The 22,668-nt window shown below is 29.7% G+C and overlaps 1 protein-coding gene across 4 annotated transcripts in view; it reads left to right on the top strand.

Moving 5' to 3' along the window:
- Positions 1-22,668, top strand: part of LOC112688205 — a 149,061-nt gene that overhangs the window by 98,378 nt on the left and 28,015 nt on the right. For all 4 annotated transcript variants that reach the window (XM_025561282.1, XM_025561283.1, XM_025561284.1 and 1 more), the window contains exon 5: positions 19,631-19,726. In XM_025561282.1, the coding sequence (XP_025417067.1) occupies positions 19,631-19,726 (96 nt within the window). The remainder of the gene's footprint in view (positions 1-19,630; positions 19,727-22,668) is intronic.

Raw genomic sequence — 22,668 nt, 5'->3', positions numbered from 1 at the left:
ATGGCCGACATTATACACGTATGCGTATCTCTCGACTAGTATAATATTTCTGTGATGCAAATGCTTCATAATATAAAAGAATAATTGTCAGATAACACTTTTTAGACTGGCAGTTTCTGCAACGCAAACGAACGTCGCAGTTGATTGATGAAAACAATAGAATTCACGCAATTTCAATATTTCGAATCCTTAAAAGAAAATGAACGAAGCCGAATTGTCCAATTTTATAATTTCTAGTTTTCATTTTACATAAGACATTCAAGTTGTACTATAAAAATATACTTATTGCGATAAAATAACAATTTATGAGTAATACGCAAAGTATACCGTTGATTCGGCGTCCCCCACTTCTCACCAGTTATTACGTGATTACTGTGATAATCAAAACCGTTTGTACGTGCAGGTGCGTATGCTCCACTTCGCACTGTACAACGTATTCAAATTCTAATAAAACAATTTTGCCGTGGATAGATGTACATCATCGGTAACCTGCGGTTATTCGATTAGTTCCTGCATTACGATACACACGTGTATTTATAATAATATGACGTACGAGTATGTCGCCGTGGGTTGAGTACAGAAGAGCGTATGTCCTATTCGGTGAATAATTAATATAACAAGCCAGCGGCGTGAAATGTGATGGGCTTACACTTACCCAACAGGTTTATGTATTTGTATATATATATACTGCAGGTGTATGCGTGTGTGTGTATGTGTGTGTGTGTGTGTGTGTGAAATTAATATTTCATTCACAGAAGATTTTGATTAGAAAATGCCTTTCGATTTGCATTACTAATGTCCGAGGGTAATGTACATTATCAAACGCATATCAGTACGCTAATGCACACACGTACCTATAGATTCCTATACGGTTGATGTGATGTCATTACACCGATTCAAATGATTTGATATACCCACCCGCGACGTTAAATATTACGGAATTTCGCACGCGACCGTTACAATAATAATTAATATCATATTAACACCTGTTTATATTATTAAAACAGACTGTATATTTTTTATGTACGTAAAACCAAAATTACATATGTATATATATATATATATATTCAAAGTATTCCTATTGTGCCGACGGTACAGCGATTTTGTGATTGATAATATTTTTCGAAAGCCGAATCACATTTTCAGTAGCATTAATGCACGAATCAAATAAAAATAATAAAAAATAATAACTTTACAAAATCATTAGTTTTGGTTTTAATTAATTTACAGAGTGAAACGTATACAAAAAATAATTTTTTTCCACCTACTTGATTGAATATCATAACCCTGACAGTTGAATTTCAATATTCGTATTTACTCATATAGATTTAAATATGTTCGAAAATATATATTCACTGTAAACGTATAGCAATTCATTTTTGGAAGTCTTCTTCATTTTGACGTGACGCAAATATATATTAATAGTTTTTTACAATCAATATACGTCTGATGGAACTGTTAAAAAAAATGCACTAAAAAAACAGGTATTTGATTATTTTTTGTTAACAATGCACGCTTAAAATATATGTGTGACCTTATTTACGTTTCGACTAGAAAATGAAAATTATAGTAATGACCATTTCGATATTAACATGAAAAATTAATACTTTTTTTATATATTTTAATTGTCACAATCTGTAATTGTATGTACAATAAGTGAAATTAAAAAAATAGATAAATGGTAGTAGTATGATACATTTAGGTGATAGAATTATGTATTGGTAATATCTCGCAGCTTAAACTTATAAGTTCATTTTAATGATAATACTTAAAATACAATAAAGTAAAATAATTAAAATATCAAAAAATGCAATAGAGTTAGTAGTGGTTAGATTGTTTCGAGATCTCTAAACCTATATCACTTCAGTTGCCTGGGGGGTTACCAAGTATATTATCCGATACTTTCTGGCTAAGAGATTTGGATGGTCGAGGAATTTTTTTATTTTAATGTAAAAATTTGTTAGTATTATATTTTATGTTTTAAATTTTATTAATCACATACTAATGGGTAAATAATTTTATTTTGAATTATTGAGTACGAGTTAAATTTTGACAATATTAAAATTGGAAACTTTGAACATTATTGAAACTTATTGTACTGCCCCAAGTTAAATTATGTTGTGATTTTAATAGTTAAATATTTAATTTCACACTTTTTTCAAAATGTTCGTACTTTACACAGCTTTATTTGAAACATTATTATAATGAACCTTCTTTTATATTTTATTTTTTATATAAAAAAAAAAAGAAAAAACAATGACATTATATATGTAGTGAAATAATGGCCTATTATACTTTTGAAAATAAATCTATTATACTACTTCAATTTAAACATTTAGGTACAAAAAAAAAAAAAAAAGTACAATATTTTATAAAAGCCTTAATTTAAAATTCGTCGCAAGAAGATATCTATTAAACACAATATTAAGGATGAAAAAAACCTAAAAACTTTACAAAATATAAATGAAATAATATTTCAACGAGTCAAAACCTATAACTACAAATATTTTGAGCAAAAAAAAAAAAAATATAATGTAAACTTATCGAAGTGTACATCATAATTTAATAGTACATATATCAAAAGTTGATATAATATTTAAAAACTTTCCACTGTAACGGAACATCAATTAAAATCATCACAGGATTTCATTATTGAATTCTGTGATGAATTATTTAACAACAGTATTTAATGAACATTAATATATTTCATAAATTAACTTATGGTTATAAATGATAACCAAATATGATATTATTAATTAGAAGAAAAAAATATATGGTTTTTTTTCTTTTATCATGTTTTTGTACATTAAAATACTTTTGGGTACTTGTTTCATTTCTATGGAATAAATTAAATATACACTGAAAACGCCAAATCAAACTCAAACCAGAAGACTTATGGTGTGTGCATGTTTACTTTTGTAAGGGTGGAAAATACCCATATTTTAATACGACCTTACCTCATCGCACGTGTTATTCTTCGTTCCAAACAAATAATACGTATATTCCAACTTACCGTAAAACATAAAATCAACACACAGACCATCGATTCCCATCATTATTATGACGTTATAGTTATAGTTACTAACAAAGGAAAGTTAAATTTTATTTAATAATTTTTACTGAGATACAAAAATAACTACAGTAAACGGGTCATCTCGAAATAAAAAAAATTACCGTTAACGACAATCTGAAAATCGAGTTCATTTGACATAAAGCAATCGAGATGGTGGCCGACATAATCTGCATTAATTGCCTCGTACGAAACCTTCAACCGGCCCATAATAAATACTGAAATTTATCAAAATATACATAAGCTTTTTTTTGTTTCTTTTAACCACCAACCGATTATCAGGTGAAGATGAAAAACGAGAAAAAAACTTCATGTATTACACGTGGTTGATACTGGACGATGAAAAATATCGTAATTATCTAGCATGTATCTGAAGATTTGACCAAGAATAGGATCTGTAAAGGTGTAATCCGCAAACATAACACGCAACCGAAACATACGTTCGTGCATACTAACCCTGCACACAAATGCAAATGAAAATATCGAATAAATCAAATTTGACTAATTATGCTAAAAACAAACTAATATTATGGTGGTAGTACCTAATTATTATGGAAACACTCCGAGACCGACTAGCAAATAAGCAAACAAATATGAAAATAATTACAACCATTTTGATCGAACGACAACGATAGTAATTTGTTTAATTTAATAATAAATATACGAATGTATGCTTATATATATATGTATACATTTTTTGCTTTGTACGTTGTAATGTGTACAAAATGTATCCGTTTATTAAAAACATAAACTACACGAAACATTTGAAACAATAATCCTTTAACTGAAAAAACAAGGCAATTCAATAGAGAAACAAGAATATTTTACCTACGTTTATTCTAATATATTCTTTTTGTCGTTCACTATCAGTATTCAGAACGTCGAAAAACGTATTCTGAAAAACGTATAGGTACTTCCAAATAATGTTTAAATAGATTATCTTGTTTCCAAACGGCGTCCGCGCACAAATAATAATTCATTAAACTTAAGGAAATTAAACCGACCAAGACTCGGTTTCGAACACGGGACTTATCGGGACACTCGGATTCATACAGTTCATATATATATGAACTTTATATAAATGTATTATGGACTATCTTGCTTTAGTTAAATACGCATAGGTAGAGATACAGCAAAATATACATCCATAATTCCATTAAAATCCACCGGTCATACATATGGCAATTACATAATATTAGCTCCGCAGCTGTTGATGCAATTTGAAATATATAAAAATCATTTAGTAATCATTTCTACTGCTCTGCATTAGCGGACTATTAAGTGTATGACGCATTTAATGCATAAACACTACCCTTCCGCAAATCTATCTATTACACATTATCAAAGGATTTACCGTTAGCACGCATAACCATTCGTAATACAGTTACGAGTCATGATTAAATAAATAATCATGAAATTGCGTGGGTGATAATAATACGATGAACATTCACACCAGTGCTTGGATGATAATTGAATTTCAATGTCCTTGGAGAGAAGCTTTGAGTTAAAATACATCTTCACAATTTATTATTGTGTTATTGTTTAGTTGAAACTGTTAAAAAATATAGTTTGCTGAAGCATCAGCTATTCGTGACACAATTATATACTAACCCCTCAAATTTTATCTGGGCTACACGATACTTAAAAAATATGTAAAATATTTTATAAAACAATTTAAAGGAATAACAATAAAAAATGTAGCAGTAATAATAAAATATTAACTTTCGTGGAATAGTATTTGATCGATTTTATTTGTAATTTAATTGTTTAGTTTGATAATTTTTAATTGGTTTAACTAAAAATGTAGCAGACATTTTATTTTCAACGCTTCAGTTAATAATTCCAATTTAATTATTGACAATTTTTTTTATTTACTTTGTTCAATAATTAATGTGACTGTTAAAAAGAAAAAAGATTTCAATGGAACCTAAATTGAAACGTAAATATGCATGGATCCATTATGATCACATTTTCAGCTTATGGATTATATTCATTATTATGCATGTAATTATATATGCTAGTTATAATCCTAGCACAACAGATTAACATTCAAATGTTAAACTTACTTATAATTTGTCAGTCATAAAAATATATAAAACATTACATAGATGCTGAATGAATATAATTTACAAGGGTTGGTGCACCATTCACACAAAGTGCCAAGAATATTTAATTATTTCTATTACGTTTTTCAAAATGATTTTTTTGTTTTAACAATAAATCTTACATAAAATATCTTCAAAAATATATTTCATAAAACCATAAATAACATAATAATTGATATTGGCAGAAGATGAAAATGTTATAGTTGTTTTACAGATTTTTTGAGATTCACATCATGGATCCATTTTAATATTAAATATTATGATTATTATTAATGTTGGGATTTCATCAACAAATTAAAAACCAAAAACTCATTAAATCCCCACAAGTATAATAGTTACTGATACATTTTATTATTCTGTAGAAAACGAAATTCGCGATTGAGAATGTATCTGGAAAAGCTGTTGTACTATATTTTAATATAGCGACGTATACATGGGGCACATTCAGTTTATCTATTAATAGTATTCTGTTATGCGTCCAATAATCCACAATACAAAATTTCAAGGAGTCAAAGTAATTTGCTCTACTCAAAACAGTATAAATTATTACAAAGTTTATTAAATCACTTCTGAACAAAACACAGAAATAATATATTTGTAATAAAAAAATTCCAAGACGATGTTAAACATGAATTATGAGTTTACAGTAAAATTACACGCGTGTTATCAAAAAATAAAACAAAATTAATAACAAAACGCATAAATCAACATGTAAATATAACACTGATACTTAGTTGAAGAGAGTTATTTAAACTAGGCGAATAAAAATGTAAATGAAGATTGTGAATATAACATATATCATGTCACAGTGATGTAGGCGAGCGCGTAAATCTTTTTCGTCTTCCAATAAAGTAAATTCTGAATAGAAATATTCAAATTTCAGAAAAATCTACAGATTTCTTTTTGTCCGGACCATTATACCATAATATCAGAAGCCGAGTACTATTTATTTTTTTTCCTCTTACCCTCTTACCCCATCTGAAAATCTTCAATCTTGGAGGCGGATTTACATCTCTCGGCATCGTGATACGCTGAACAGCCCAAGTTAAATTGGTTGTCAAATTTTCTTTGAATTTATTATTTTGTCAAACGAGTCTGGGGAAAAGTTGAAATTTATGCACGTCTAATTCTTCGTTGCGCCCATAATACCGACTCCATTTATCTTAAATATGTCCGCCATAGTGGAGCAGTCGAGTTCACCAAGTTTTCAATAAATTAGTGGACAATTTATTTCGCCAAAATATCTGCATCAAGACGTCTACTAGAAATTATCACGTTAAGAAATCGAATAATAAATAAATATGAATAGATAAAGTTATTATTTTTATTACTTCTTTTTTAATATTATTATTAAAAATAGAACAGATGAGATGACAATTTTTATTTTTAACACAACTGGAATAATATGAGGAGGGAGATATTCCAGTTAGATAGAACCTTTAAAAGTTTTTTTTTTTTATTTATTTATTAGAAAATTATACAATCTGTACGTATATGGTGCAATAGGCATAAAGGAGTATAGAAATAAATAATGTTATAAGTAATTAATTATAAATAAGTATAAGTATTTACAACCTTTAAAAGTTAGTGATTTTATTTAGATATTTAGTTGGTCACTGCCCCAGTGTCTTTTTAATCGACGAGAATTATCTGGTATATTTACACTACCTTGAATGGAAATTAGTGGGTTGGAGTGATTTACTAATTTAGAATGAAATTTTATGTAATGTATGTAAGCGATTTTATTGATGATTTCGATGTTGAGGTCTTTGTAAAATGAGTGATCGGAAACGTACCCGCAGGCAGAGGTTATTAATCGGAGGGTATACTTTTTTTTATTAAAAATCAATCACATACAAACATTAGGTTTAATATATTATTATGAGGATATTATACACAAATAAACCGTAGAAATACAATTTATGTTCAAACAGTGTGTAGTACGCACAAGAAGTAACCGTGAATTTTAATATTCCAGTCGGGCTACAGGAAGAAGACGTTTGGATTTATAGCAAAGTGGTTTTCATTTAAATAAAACTGTTTAAAACCATTTAATCGAACAGCTTCGTGTTGTAACTCACCCGCAGTATATTATGGTAATAATGAGTACGAATGATAAATATGGTTAGTTATTCGTGTTTGCCAGCATTAGATTTAAATGCTTTCGATCAATTACATGGGATTTCTTTCGGAGAGCCTGAAAGATAAATATTTGGAAGGGTTGACTATGCTCTATAAAACCTATCTTTGGATTATAATTCGAGTGAAATTAATAATTTGAATATTCTCATGGTTGTGATAGCTCAGAAGAGGAAATTATAAATAAAATTATTTTTACCGGATTTTTAACGTTTAATATTCAACAACAAGTTATGTTTTTTTTTCTAACTTTTTTCTTTAAGAAAAATTATTCATTTGAATTTAATAATAACAACTACAAAACCATCGTAGATTTAAAAATGTTCCTTGTTAACAGATATTAAAATGATGAAGGTATTATTGCTATTGATATTTCCAACTCCAACTAATGATGATAACATTTCAAAGAATTATCGACTTAAAAATACATGTAAGCAATGCGTAATTTCTTACACCTTTATAGCAACATATATATGTTTCGCTGTAAGCGCATGAAAATATTATTTCATCGTTAACTGCAGTTACGATGTCCGTATTTTTTTTCAATGTTTATTAACATCGAAATAACATCGTTGCATCGACGTTATCGATGTTTTGAAAGCCGATGTAACGATACAAACCGACGTTCAAATAATTTTGCCTGTCCCCAGTGGTGACTGTTGATTTTCAGATGGAGTGACGACTCGGGTCGGATTCGCCCGTGCACTATCCTCCGTGTGCGTTTCGCTTTCGTTTCAACGCGTGTATAACCCCTTATCGATAATTCGTCATCCGAAATTCTAACATCGAGGGAGTTGCTCTTGAGGATGGCTTTCCTCGCCCGACACGTTTTGCCGACGCATTTACGTCGAACATTTAGACAAGTAAGTCGTGTTACTATTTGTAGGGCCGTTCAGAGGGGGGGGGGGGCAACTGGACTATTTTTCCCCAGTCACCATTGGTGTAATATTTTTAGGGAGCCCTCAAAAAATCTTGATGTATAATAAATAATAATAACGAATTGTCGCCGACCACTGTTACTGAGACAAAGATTATCTTCTTTGCGTCATTCACATAATATTATAATGTAATACTTATACAGTCATACAATGCGCGCGTAAGACCAGTCACACAGTCAAAACAATTTCCTCCAACGGTGTGGTTAGTTAAATATTTGCATTATGTAAGTAATAAGTATGCAATACATCAATTTAAAAGAGCTTGATTGGTTAAGGTTAAAAATACGTTTACAAAAATGTTGTTATTTTCAGTGAATATTTTGTTCATCATATCTTATTATTATGGTCGAAGGGCCCAAAAATTAATTTGCCCCTGGCCCCGAAAAACCTTGGGACGGCCCTGACTGTTTGGACTGTATGTATATAATTGTACTGGCAACGACCGTGCCGAGCACTTTTCTAAATATCAATACGTATTACGACGGTGTGTTCTTCGTTCACTGGCCGATTTAAATTCTGATTGTATATTTTTACCGCGGCCATAGGATCTATTGAAATCAGAAGCGGTAGTGCACGGTTCCATCTTCGGTAACGTGTAAGATAAATGTCAGGAACGGCGTGTACGGTACACCCGAGCAATGGAGCCGCCACGGGATTCGGTCGTAACCGAATATTACGGTCATAATCATTGTCATGTAGACAATAATTGTCTCCGGTCAAATAATAATTGTCTACGACACCGTAGGCAGTGCCAATCCCGGCTCTTACCTCATCGTCGTTCTCCCGCGGCCGGTCACGCGAAGCGAAAACCGTAACTCTCCGTCGGTCACGGTTTTATTCTGCCCGGGTCCTTTGTTTTATATATATTTTTTTGTTCACCACGTTATGCTCGTGATATACTCGTACATGTATATATGCATCGAATTTTTGCGTGACTTTCGCTCAACCACGCACGATCCCGTTGGCACTTTATTTCGCGTGTAAATAGCTTTTCACTTCTCACCAACTCACACAGCTTGTTTTCCAATCGAGCTCCTAGCACACCCGATTATTATATTATTATTATTATTCGCATTCGTCGGTCGACGATGAAACTTTTGATATGCATTCGTTTTAGTATGCGAGCGCGTCGTTATTTATTTCCGTCCCACGGGATATTACAACTATTTTGATAATTTTAACGCCACCGAATACCTGATTACACTTTAAATGTAAACGATGTACCGTTTCTCAACCGTGTTATATAACACATTATTTTCTTAGTTTTTCCAGATTTTAACCTATTATTTTTTTTAACAATATTATTATAATGATTCCACGTGATGTTATCAATTAAAAATGATTTTTTCTATCAAATTATCGGATATCTGGAAATATATTGATTCTATTGTAACCGTTTGGCCTCAGCTACTGTATAATGTACAACCGTAACTAGGATACTTGTTAAGCAATAATTGTTTTTCGAAAATACTGTACACGAAAAATGCATTTTTAATATGTAACAATTCGATTAGTTTGGTACAAGAGGTTACAAAAAACAACGATAGCATGAGCGCGATAAACTCATTAATTTTTCAATTAAACGGCGAAAAACAAAATTAATTTATGAGACCTAATCATTTAGGTATTCATAAAAAAAAAATCAATCCTAAAAAAGATACCGAATATTAACGATTACATACGAATTAAATTAATTAACGCTAATTCTTTAATATCTCTTTTAATTATTGATTGGCATTAATTTACCATCAATTTATCATTAAGTATATATATATATATATATATTAGTTATGTATATTATTTTTTCATGTTAGGTTTTAAATACATATATTGTTGAAAACCCAATATTTAGAAAGTTGCAATGAATATTATAGATATTTTATTAATTTATTTTAATAAATTGATCTCGAATATTTATGAACTTTTATGAGAGCATTGAGAATGACATATATTTCAAATAGCAATATAAAAAAATATTTTATATTTATTCAAACACGTCGTGTTGTACCATTTTGGAATCGTTATTTCTTTTTAGATTAACCTAAAATATAATTCGGTAAATAATCTAGTGAAAAAATATATATATATTATACAATGAAAACTTGCACACGAACCATTACACTTTTCCATTAATACAAAAAAGCTTTGTATGATCCGCTATATCTTCACTGTTACCAATCATTCTACAATTCTAATTACCATTGTTATTCAGAATTATCAAATGTTCTATGTATATATAAATTTTTTATGTTATGTAAAAATTTACATAACAGTAATACTTATTTTTATCTACATTTTATTTATTTTTACTTCCTAAATGAAATTTAAATAAATTACTACGCTGTAATTGAAAGATACGATAGTTATAAAACTAAGTTGACTGCCCTTCATTCGTTTAATTATAATTAAGGAACAATAAATCATTTGTAATATCATAAACAAACATTTGCAGTAAATATTTTCTTATTAATGTAGATTATGGGTATATTTAATAAAAAAAATATTTATGGTCACGGATCCAATATCTCAATAAATTGAAATGTCTTAAGTGTTTTAAAATTCTAAGCCACTGAAAATAATTATTAAAAATAAATATTAAATATTCTTAGCCGTTTCCTTTTAAACTTGATTGACTACAATTTATTTCATTGTTAAAAATAATAACACACAAATCAAGTGTTTCAATAATTAACAACATTTTCTCTTACTAGTGGTAGAAAAATAGAAACTACAGAAGAAATATTACTCATGTAAAATACGAAAAAAAGTTATGATTAAATAATATTTTTAATTGTTTAAATTATCATGAAGTTCCATCAATGGATGGTCTCTTCACTCAAACCCCCTGTCTGAATCGATGTAAATAGTAGTAATTATTCGACTGTTAATTTACCCACTATTTGTCTTTTCTATACTAACTTCCTTATCACTTGTGCTTATTGTAAACCGTAATTTTACAGATTGTACAATTCTCTAGCTTAAAAATACAAAAAAAAAAAAAAAATTGTATAAATTAGAATTATATTTTAAACAAACATTTTAAGAAGCGTTTTTCTTTTGTTCTAGTTTACCAAAAAGATATAAATTAAAATAAAAAAAAAAAATTGTATAAACTAGTTATTTTTTTTATTTTACTATTTCCTTAATACAAGTTAACTCGGTGACTAATCTATAGAGAGTAAAAAGATGTAAGAACCGTGTAACGAAATAGATTATATTGTCATAAATACATATATTCTATCGCAGCGATAGGGCCATGCTAAAACGTTGTCCGAAACATCACGCCGTATGTGGTTAGGGAAACAATGCATTTCACTCGTATTCGAGAAGGTATGTCGTAAATAAGTAACGACGATGAGTGTGATGTCATCAGTGCTGAAAAGTAAAAGTATTTGAATAAAAGTATTCAAATACTTTTTTATGTATTGAATAATTTTTTAAATACTTTCAGAACGAAGTATTTTCAATGGTATTTTAAATACTTTTTTTTCTACTAAAAACTTATTTGTATTGAATACTTAACTATAATCAAAGCCCGAAGGTTTGTGAAAACCAGGTTTTTAAAAAATATATATTCAATAACAAAATTTCCTTTTGTATTTTTAGATTGGTAACTATTAATATCAGATACGATATCTGCCTGGTTATACGGGATTACGAGAATAACATAGATTTTCCCACAAATCACTATTTAGTTGCAAGCCTACACCGTTTTTATTTATTAATTTAAAGACTTATATAGTTGTGCTTATAACCTACTGGCTACTAAAATTACTTTGAGTTTTAATATGAGTAATTCTAGTCATAATACTGATGATGAAATTGATTCAGAACCGACTCCATCTCTTTCGACTATTTATCAGCAAAATGTTAGTTTACCTTAGCCTAATTACTTTAAATATTTTATTACAAAAGTATTTAAAAAGTATTTAAAAAGTATTTCAAAGACTTTTTTAAAGTATTTGAGTAGTATTTGAAATACTATACAATTAAAGTATTTTAATATTATCTTAAATACTCGAAAAAAAATGTATTTGAGTATTTACTTAAATATTTTTTAAAAATATTCTTTACAGCTCTGTATGTCATCCATTTTTAAAAAAAATTTAGAAAATCAATGGTTTCGAAAGATATAGTAAAACTACAAACCTATGTATATAACTTGTATTTAGTTACCAATGAGCGATCGTTAGTACAACTGATCCCGTGGCCCATGTATTATAAAACTAAGTCGAAAAAAAATGGACATTTTTCAATTCGACAACGTTTATTTTTTCGGATTTTTTTTTTTTTTTCTACACCCTGCATATAGCGTACAAGTTTTAAAACTATTAATAAAGATTTTATTCTTACTCAAAAGACTTTTAAAAATTACTCACAAGACAGTCTGACAGTCGTACACAATCCTAAGCCTATAGCGTTTTATCCAAGACGGAGACACCCTAACGTTATAGTCCGTTCATTATTTCGCCTTGTTTGTATTCTGCGTAACACATTCCAGTGCATACATCTCGCGATATTTTTTTAAAAAAAAAAAAAAAATGTTTTTTTTATCTTTTTTCGTTCGTTTCATAAGTTTAAAAATATATTGCATAGTCCCCAATGACATCAGGCGAAACAAACAGTTGTGGTCCACTCGTGATATTATTGTTTCAGATTAATATCGGAGAAATCGGTTTAGAAAAAATTATTATTAAATGTCGAATCGAAACTCTTAACTAGGGTGGTACATTTACTAACGACGTGATCGATCATAACGAATGGTCTACTCGTTATATGGTCAGATATCGTGTTCACCGAAATCAGTCGATACGCCATCCGAATTTATCTTGCTGCTTATATACTGTATTTAGTCGCAGGATTATTTAATAAACAAAAACAAAAAAAAAAAACTTTTGAGTATTAATGTCTTTACAAAATCGCGAGAAATTCCATTTGCTATTTTTTGGTGATTCGACAGCGTGATACTCGTAATATTGTTTCGCATACCTATAGCAAGGCAATATATAAAATATGGATTTCTACATTCAGGGCATTAACAAGTTAAAAATTTTAGTTACTTTCAACTGAGTTACATAATAATCTTATATTTTGTCTAGTAATTTCTAACTAAAAGGATTACATTTTTTTCCTCGATATGTATTTAATTATCAATTAATCAATTTTAAACTTACCACACATTTTTCCTGGTTATAAATTAAGAGCTAAGAAAAAAAATTTTATGTTTTATGTTTAAACTATTGATTTTTTGAATTTTAATAGAGACCATAATAATGTACATATATATATTTATATATAGATTTACATAAATATGATATTATAAATAAAAAAAAAAAATAACCTAAATATGAAGTTAATAAAAAAAGAGAAACTATCTTTAAACTTAACCTTCATTTCTCTAGATGAATGTAACAAGTTAACTCGCCCAGCTTTATCTGTTTGATATTATTGAGGTGAGTTGTATTTTCTTTCTAAGCTTTTGAAAAGTTTTCTGTCGTTACAACTATACGTAACACAAGCGTATATTTTAAATTATCCTATATGGTCGTGGAACTTAAAATAGTTTTCTATCAACTGATTATACGTGTCTGCTGTTATTATAAGATATACAAACGTTCAGTTTTTTTAACGCATTCGAGGATAACTATACCGAGTGGTACATAATCATTTCTTCGGGATTTCGATACAACGTTTCCTAGGCGATCTGAATTCGTGAAAATCAGATCGACTGACATGTGTTGAGCGTGCTTTTAAACCACTGTTATCTGCATGGGAAGAACAGCCAGTGTGGTGTTGCACTTTTGAATAACATACGGTACTAAAATGACCGTTCGATCCGAACCCGCCCATTTAACGTTTCCGTATTACCACCGTTGATTTACAACGCCCTTTTTGAAGTATATTAAATCAATTTCATTATCGTGCACAATAAATGATAATCAAACTAATACTGTGCTGTGAATATTACTTGGCGATAAAACGAAATCAAAAACAAATGAATTCCGTGTATTGACCGGCCTGCTGATATCGAAGGGGACGCGCGTAAATATATCTATGCGTTATCTGTATATTTTGTAACGCCTATAGCACAAAATGACAATCATAGTAATGTGTCGCTCGACGGTTGTAAAAGCCATCGTCGTAGACCGTCATCAAATTGATTTGTCGCACTTAAAGCGTTTTGGAACGAATGCTCTAACCGTGATCTCACCGCAGTCCCGAGATTTATTCGACATCAATGTCGACGGAGGAGAAGACGCAAAAAATCTGGTTGACAAAATCTCGTTCGACATGTTCCAATTGTACGACCGTCGGTCGTAGAACTTACTGCAAATACGCCATCCAGTTGATATAACTGGTAAAACCTATGCAAACGGAGCTACTAGACTTCGCTGTAATTGTTTGAATATAAACAGAGTTTTTTGCAACGGAAGACGAAATTGATAAATATATTATTAACTCTTGGCCGAGCGACGTCAATCGGATTTCGGATAGTTCGCGTTTCTGAAAAAAAAAAAAAACACCATTGATCGTATAACGTATTGTTATTCCCGACCCCCCCGCTTTCGTAAAGTCAAAAGATTACCATTACGTCCGGTGGCTGTGTCTAGTTCTATCAATAGAGCCGCGTAACCGTTGGATTAATGGCACTACACGTGTACTAACCCGCAACACTCTGTTCAAACAACGAATCATCAGCAATCATCCGTACGACTGGGGATGGTACGCGCAAGGACGAAACTAGATGGCGAAAGATGGGGGTTTATCCCCTGGCGTAAAATTTTAAAAAGTGTAATTCTTTTAATTATTAACAACTAATTTGATATTTGTAACTTTTTTGAATACTGATATTAGGTTAAAACTCAACAACCATGAATGCATATTAGTTATTAGAAAAACATTCTCGAGAAGATTATTTGATTATTGGTCTATGATAGGGCGTAATTTTATTATTTACCCCTGGCGTGAAAGTTCCTAGTTCCACCTCTAGGTACGCGACGTGGATGGCACGTGCTGCTATCGCGACATCAACTCGATCGTGGTACGCAGCTCCCACGTGGGGGTTCGCCGTAAACGAGCTAAGCACTACAACAAATAGCTAACACGACTCGGGAAGTGGTGAGCGGCCCGTGAACGTTTTCCCGTTGCAAAGCGTCCGTGGCGAATCGTCTCCGGCAGAACGATTCATCATCCGTTTTCGTGCACCTGTTTAAATGTGCAGAGTGTTTCGGCGGGGCTTGACGAACGTATCGTCTCGTTCGACCGTCCAAACGTTTCATTTTTTTTTAAAACAATAACACATGATTTCGATTGATAAGATTCTGTTCCATTTTTTTTGCACGAAATTCATAAAATATCCTTATCCCGGTAAAACTGATTTTTTTAGAACATCGTTGGCCATCAGATTTCTTTAAAAAGTTCAGTCGTTTATTCGTTATGATTTTTCGAACGTTCGGATTCATCTGTGTCGATTCAGCAGAGATCAGTGTTTTCAATTCGCGGTCGGCCATTACTACATGTTACATTACTATCGACGAGTACAAGAACAAATGTTCAACTTTCACAAACTCGAAGAAAAATCGGAGAAAATAAACGGAATAACCTCTACTCTGATTATTAAAACGTCAGGTTTAAACTGAATCTTTTTCCGAAATATTGTTTTTAAAATATTGCGCAGAACAAAAGTTATTAGATTCGTTAAATCACGTCGGAACACTTTGTATAATGTACACATTATATCGGCAGCGGTCTTTGCCGAAATACCGCTTTCAGATGGGTTTAGGATCGAAAGTGTTATGCCGTGGAAGGGAAAAAGTATGATTTAACTCATGGCTCGCAATGATCACAGCACGACGTTTATTTTTATACGACAACAAGACGTACTCAGGGCGATAAAAAAAAATAAACGCGGTGAAAGCGAACGACTGGTGTACGAAATCCGAAATCGAATCGTATCGAACTCACGTCGCCCTCGGAACGCTCAACGCGACACTGCCGTTTGTGTCGCGCGCGCGTTAATCGACTACGCCAGTGGTTTCCAACCGTGAGGAATTCTTCCAGGGGAGAGATTTAGAGTTGGATCGGGGGGGGGGGGGAATATAGTGATGATAAAATTACGAAAATAATTATGTTAATTTACATTTACAACCTACATCAACATTTACATTTTACATTTCGCATTTAATCGAATATTAATGGACACTAAGTTTGATTTGCACCACTAAAAATCTTCTTAACTTTAATTTAAGGCATTCGTATGATTTATAAATAAATGTAACGATTTTAGACGTGTTTTTAAAGTACAAGCGTACACGAAACTCGTGTAGTGAATATTTATTTATTAATTGAAAATATTATGAATAAGAAATGATTATGTACATCACGCGGGCACCCTTTAATACATTAATTTATCCTACTTAGCTAATTAAATTATCAAACTAATTTCGTCGTAAAAAAGCGAAAATTTAACTTTTTAAAATCTAAAATTAAGTGATTTTGACAGTATAATCACTGATTTCAGAACTTCAAATAGACATTATTCTTAACATGGACAATAAAATTTCTTAAATTGTAATAAAAATATATAAAATTTTAATAAATAACACATTTATACGAGTATTTGAATAACACGAACTTATACACGTGAAACTTTAATTACGCGAACCGATACACGTGTAATTGCAAATACGCGTTATATGAATCACTATTTGTAATAAATAGTTGTAGTTGTTTAAGACAATAAATTAGCACTAAGAAAACGTTCGTATGCTGAAAAACGAAAACGTTTATAGGCGAACGATGTACATTTTGTAAAAATAAATTCACGTTTTTTAATATTTCTACATTGCCGTTGTCGAAAATCTTTATGCACAGCCGTGTGTGCAGCGATTGTTATTGTAACAGCGAAACAATTATTATTACAATCGTTTCGATTTCATTGCCGAATCCGTCCGTTATTATTCCGTGCGCGCAACCGAATTACATACATATTTCTCTTGTTCGAAGCAAAGATAATCATTTTCCGGACCATCACACATGTTATAGCGGACGTTCAGTCTAATAGATATTAGTATGCTTAATGCAACGCCCAACGACGATACTAAAATTGATAAAAACGAAGGATAAGATAGTGTTCGCTGATCACTAATTATACATGGTTGATGTAAGATAATACTAGTGTTATTAACAACAAAGATTAATACGGTGTTCACAGATCACTGGTTCTATCCGAGTTTATGTCATTTCAGTCGTCATTAAATTAAATTAAGCTACATTTAAAGGCGTTGCACAACTTACATTCAACCGACCAACTGACATTTACACTCAGCATTTAATCTTGAATGGAAAAAAATAAATTATAACACTGCTGATAAATTGTTAACGAATTGTATCTAATTAATTTACGTTGTTGGTATTTACGAATGTCTAATTGTGTACAATAATTTTAAAAATCAATTTATAAGTTAAATTTAGTATACGTTTGACTGCTATTGAATGAAACATTTTTTTTTTAATCTTATCCGTAGCAAGTTAAGAGTTGATCTTGTTCAGTTTTTAAATTATTTTTTTTATTTATTATTCTTATTATGAAAGAAGCGAACAAATGTATTATATTAATTTTTTTAATATTTGAAGGATTCTGTTTGATGGAGTTATAAAGATTCTATTTAAGAATCTGCGTATTAACATTCACGGCAAACGTCATGATTTCAATCTTAAATATGCAAAATATCCAGATTAAAGTGAAATACATTTAAAAAATATTTTAAATAAATATTCAAATACTCATGGCGTTCAAATACTATAAAACTTATTTATTCCTACAAATAAAACATACATTTTTTAAAATTTAAATAAATATACAGATAGTTTATACAAGGTTTTCTTAAAATGGTTGAGAAAACTAGTAAATACGTTCTCTCTGAAGTGGCCAAATGAAGAATTTTTTGAAATTTATCCGTTACGTATATTTATATTACATTTATTTTTCAAAATATCTCCAGAACCTGGGTTTTATTTAATTATCTTTAGAACATTTATGTCACATATAAATTCACGTGAGAAATTTGCAAGAAATATAATACAAATATTCATTTTTAGATTTAAAATATTGTTCTTCATTTGGCCACTCCAGAGAGTACGCGTATATTAGTTTCCTCAGTTATTTCAGGAATACCCTTTATATAGAAATTAATAAATAAATAAAAGCTTATTCTGAAGTATTATTATATTTGTAAGGAATGACCGGTTTCGAATTAAAAGTTTATCGTCAGGTATAAAAAAAGTCAATAAGATCGTCACTTAAAATATTTTGTTTAAATTTAATATAAGTGGCTAATAAATAATTAGTTAATAAAAAATATAATTTAAATACTAAAAATTTCTATTGAATATAATATTTAGAATACACCATTACTTTTTGGAAAAAATATTGTAAAAGTATTCAAAAGCTGTTTATGGAAAACTACCAAATACTAAAAGTTTCGTGATATGACATTATATATTAATACCCTTTGGGTAATGGAACGAGAAACACATTTAATTTTACAACGGCTTTAAATCTCATTGTTGCTTATGTGATTGTTTTTATACAACAAAAGTAATTCTCCTAGAGTTACATATAGACCTAAATTGGCTTAATATTTATTAAAACAATTTTGAAGAATTAACTCATGAATATCATTAGATTAATTCTATAACAAAGCCAAAAGCTTTTTAATATCTAGAATGGCTGTAGAAATAATTTTTTTTAATTGTGAAGCTTAATCAATCTTGACAACGTAGTTTCTTTCAGAGATAATAAAAATTAATTGCATTCTATGTGATAACTTCAATATGTTGTTGTGAAAATAAAACGTTTTATTTATTTTTCTGTGAAATGGAAGATTTTTTTTCCGCCTATGCAGAATGTGGCCATATTATAAATATATATTATTTATACTGTGTTTAAAATAAGTTGTGAGAAATAAATAAAAAAAATTTCTATTGACCCAGTACACAACTACAGTTAATTGATGAAAATGTTTCAATTTAATATTGCAGTTTCTTTGTTTGTTTACGTTAAAAGCAACTGAAATTACTTATTTTCCTCGAAGCACCGATACATAACGATATATTTAGCTTTCGTATAATATAAAATCATGACGTAATATAACGTAATCGTTGCCGAGAAAAAAAATATTCTACTTATACACTCGTTATAATATACTAAGGGGCATAAAGTTGTAAGAATTCCGTAATTAGTATAAATACGAAGAGTTGGTTGGTTGCGTTACTTTAAAAAGTGATGGCATATTTTTCAATTTCATGTTTCTACTTATTAGTTTGCCCCGATTATTATTTCCATGTTGAACGTATTGCGTATATTTATGTTACAGGATCTCAGAGTTTTATTCATACCGTGGATATTTGCCATGTTCCTGGCAACTGCAGTTGACGTCGCACATTCGATATATTTATATGGACTCGACACGGTAAGCTATATTCAAACGCGTATGAATAAAAAATAATTACTATCAATAATTAAAATTTTAAATTTAAAATTATTAAATAGTTAATACTCGTAAATGAATATATAAATAAATAAACAATTCGTTTAAATATAAAAATAAATAAATGCTTACCCCTGGATTATTATTATACTTGTAAAGTACGAACGGTTTGGAATCAGAAGTCCATCGTCAGGTAACAAAGTCAATAAAATCATGACTAAATGTTGAAACATAAAAGAAGGAACACATTGAAGAAAACATTGATTATTTTATATAGAGATAATTTATTTTAATAGAAAAAATTATTATAGATATGTTAAGAAATATAAACAATTTGGTTATTATTATTTATTATTATCTAAAATATATTGATAAAAGATATTATTTTTAAAATAGGTTTGTACATTTAGAATATTATTAAAATTATTTTTATTTATTCCATTGTGTATATGTAATTTTTCCAAGACTCATTTAAGGTAAATTTCGTACTTCAAGTATAATAATACTTCAGGGTAAGCATTTATTTATTTATTTATTTATTTATTTATTTATTTCTAAATATAAACTGTTTACTTATTTTTTTATGTATTCATTAATTATAATAACGCGCATTACGCGGTGACCGTACTTATCAACACATCACGATGTAAATGTATGCACGTAGTTCGCGCCGCTTGTAATGTCTTTGGGATAATCAGCCGTATTCTTTAATTCACATAAATATACAGCACAATACATAACTAACTTTGATGCGGTGTTTCATTCAAGTAGAGTTACCAGAGTTTGAATATCCTCCACAAACCTTCCCAAGACAATCCTTTGCAGCTCTAATAATAATTTGATAAATCACCTATGTAGTCTGTATCCAAAACTATCGTTCGTTAAATTATACACTACTGTATGGACGCCGTAACTGAAAATAAAAATATAGAATCTTACTTTACCCATCGAACGGCGCTCAGGATACGCAAAATAATAGCATTACGGTCATGCGATGCTAAATTACGGTATTATAACCTAATCAGTTTCATTGGAGTGTAAAATATTGTCATAAGATTTACAATATTCTCAAATACATTTATATAAATTATTATAAGCTCTATTTAAAAGTTTCCGACAACATTTATACGTCAATATTTACATATATAAATTTTATGTGAAGTATATATAATGAAATTAAAGTAGAAATTATGTTGATCAAATGTATTTGTGTGTGTGTGTGTGTGTGTGTGTGTGTGTGTGTGTGTGGTGGGTACATTGACAATTAACGAGTCAATTTTTAAGTTATTCGAAAAAAAATTTTTTAAACGTTTTATTTGCGTTCCCTGCTGTTGTCCAACTCGTTCAATAATTATAAATTATAAATGGTTCACTATTTCAAACTCTAATTACCAAAAGTTATTTAAACTTAACACTTCTGCCACGTGGGATAAAGACTCTGGAATAATATTGAATTTGATGCAAACAATGTGCAAATTAATATTTTTCTTCTAGACAGTTGTCTTACGACTGTCATGTTAACTAGACGACGTCTGGAATTAACTTCGAAAAAAAACAACAGATTTCACGAACAAAGCTTATTTTACAAGAATTGTGCTTTGTTTGTGTCACGACGAGTCACGACTAACCAAATTTGAAAAACAAAATAATTACTTTTTTATTTTTATACATAACATTTATAAATTTAACTTCAGAAACCGTTCGATGTTTTCAACCATGCGCTGTGTGTGTTTATACGTATATTTCGTGTAACACTGCTCTGTATATTTAGACCTAGCAATTTTTCGTTTTTGACGTAACACAAAGTTTTACTCTTAACATCGGTGACAGACTCAAGCAGTTTTTCTGCGACCCCAATTTTAAACACCTAAAACCTTTTTAAACAACGATAAAGCAAACATGACGTTTTAGTAAGACATTTTACGCGCTTCACTTCAAGCATAATGTCATTACGTTTTTTTTATTAAACACAGTTATCTTTTATTTTATCTGAAAATAATTTTATTAAAACTTCCATAAAATTAATTTTTTTTTTTTTTTTTACTTTTCTTAGATGTTAAAAAATAATAACTGTGCAGAGTACATAAAGTAGCGGAAATTAATAATAACTAAATAAAAGTGTTTCGGTAAATATTTATCATCCATATGGTACGCAACTATTCTTGAAATCCCCGCCATACATATCCATATCCATATCCATGAACAATCCATAACTCGGTCAATATATAAACGATGTTCACTTGCAGTAGATATCGATTATATATTTGATCATATTCAAAAACTCGATATCTCGAAAAATGCATTTTTTGAATTTTTACACTGCACCTCTTGATTTTTAGATGATCACCAATCCGATTACCAATGACCGGAGATATGTCTTAACCGAAGCTAGCCAGCCGATCATTACAATGAACGTATTATTAATATACTGACCGTTAACACATTTTTTCAATATAATGTTTATTTTTAAATAAAATGTGTCCAGAATATATTACTATTATTTAAATTAATCCAAAACAGAGCGGATAGTAATTTACATTTCGTAATTTCATCCATCAGCCAAACTATTTAACAGTCTTAACGGATTTCTAGAGCCCAACAAAATATAATATATTTACGCAATAAGTCAATCGCCGTTATTGAATTAAGATCGAACACGTTTATATACATTTTAAGATAAAATAACTTATATTTAATTTATTTTATTAAAACCTAGTTGTAAACGAGTCATAAGTTTGATTGAAATACAATTTAATTATTTTATAAGTTCGTTTAATACAATTACTGTGAAACGAAATGAACCTTAAATCTCGTAATAATAGATACATTAATAAATCAATACAAGATTATTTTAGCTTAAATATGTAAAATTCATATTGACAACGAGAATAATAAATAAGCAATGCGTTTCGCAATCATATATT

Source organism: Sipha flava, unplaced genomic scaffold (genome assembly GCF_003268045.1).
Source record: "Sipha flava isolate LNK unplaced genomic scaffold, YSA_version1 37_pilon_pilon, whole genome shotgun sequence".
NCBI classification, from domain to species: domain Eukaryota; kingdom Metazoa; phylum Arthropoda; class Insecta; order Hemiptera; family Aphididae; genus Sipha; species Sipha flava.
Note: the sequence above shows the minus strand (reverse complement) of the source record. Positions and strands in the feature narration are given on the sequence as shown.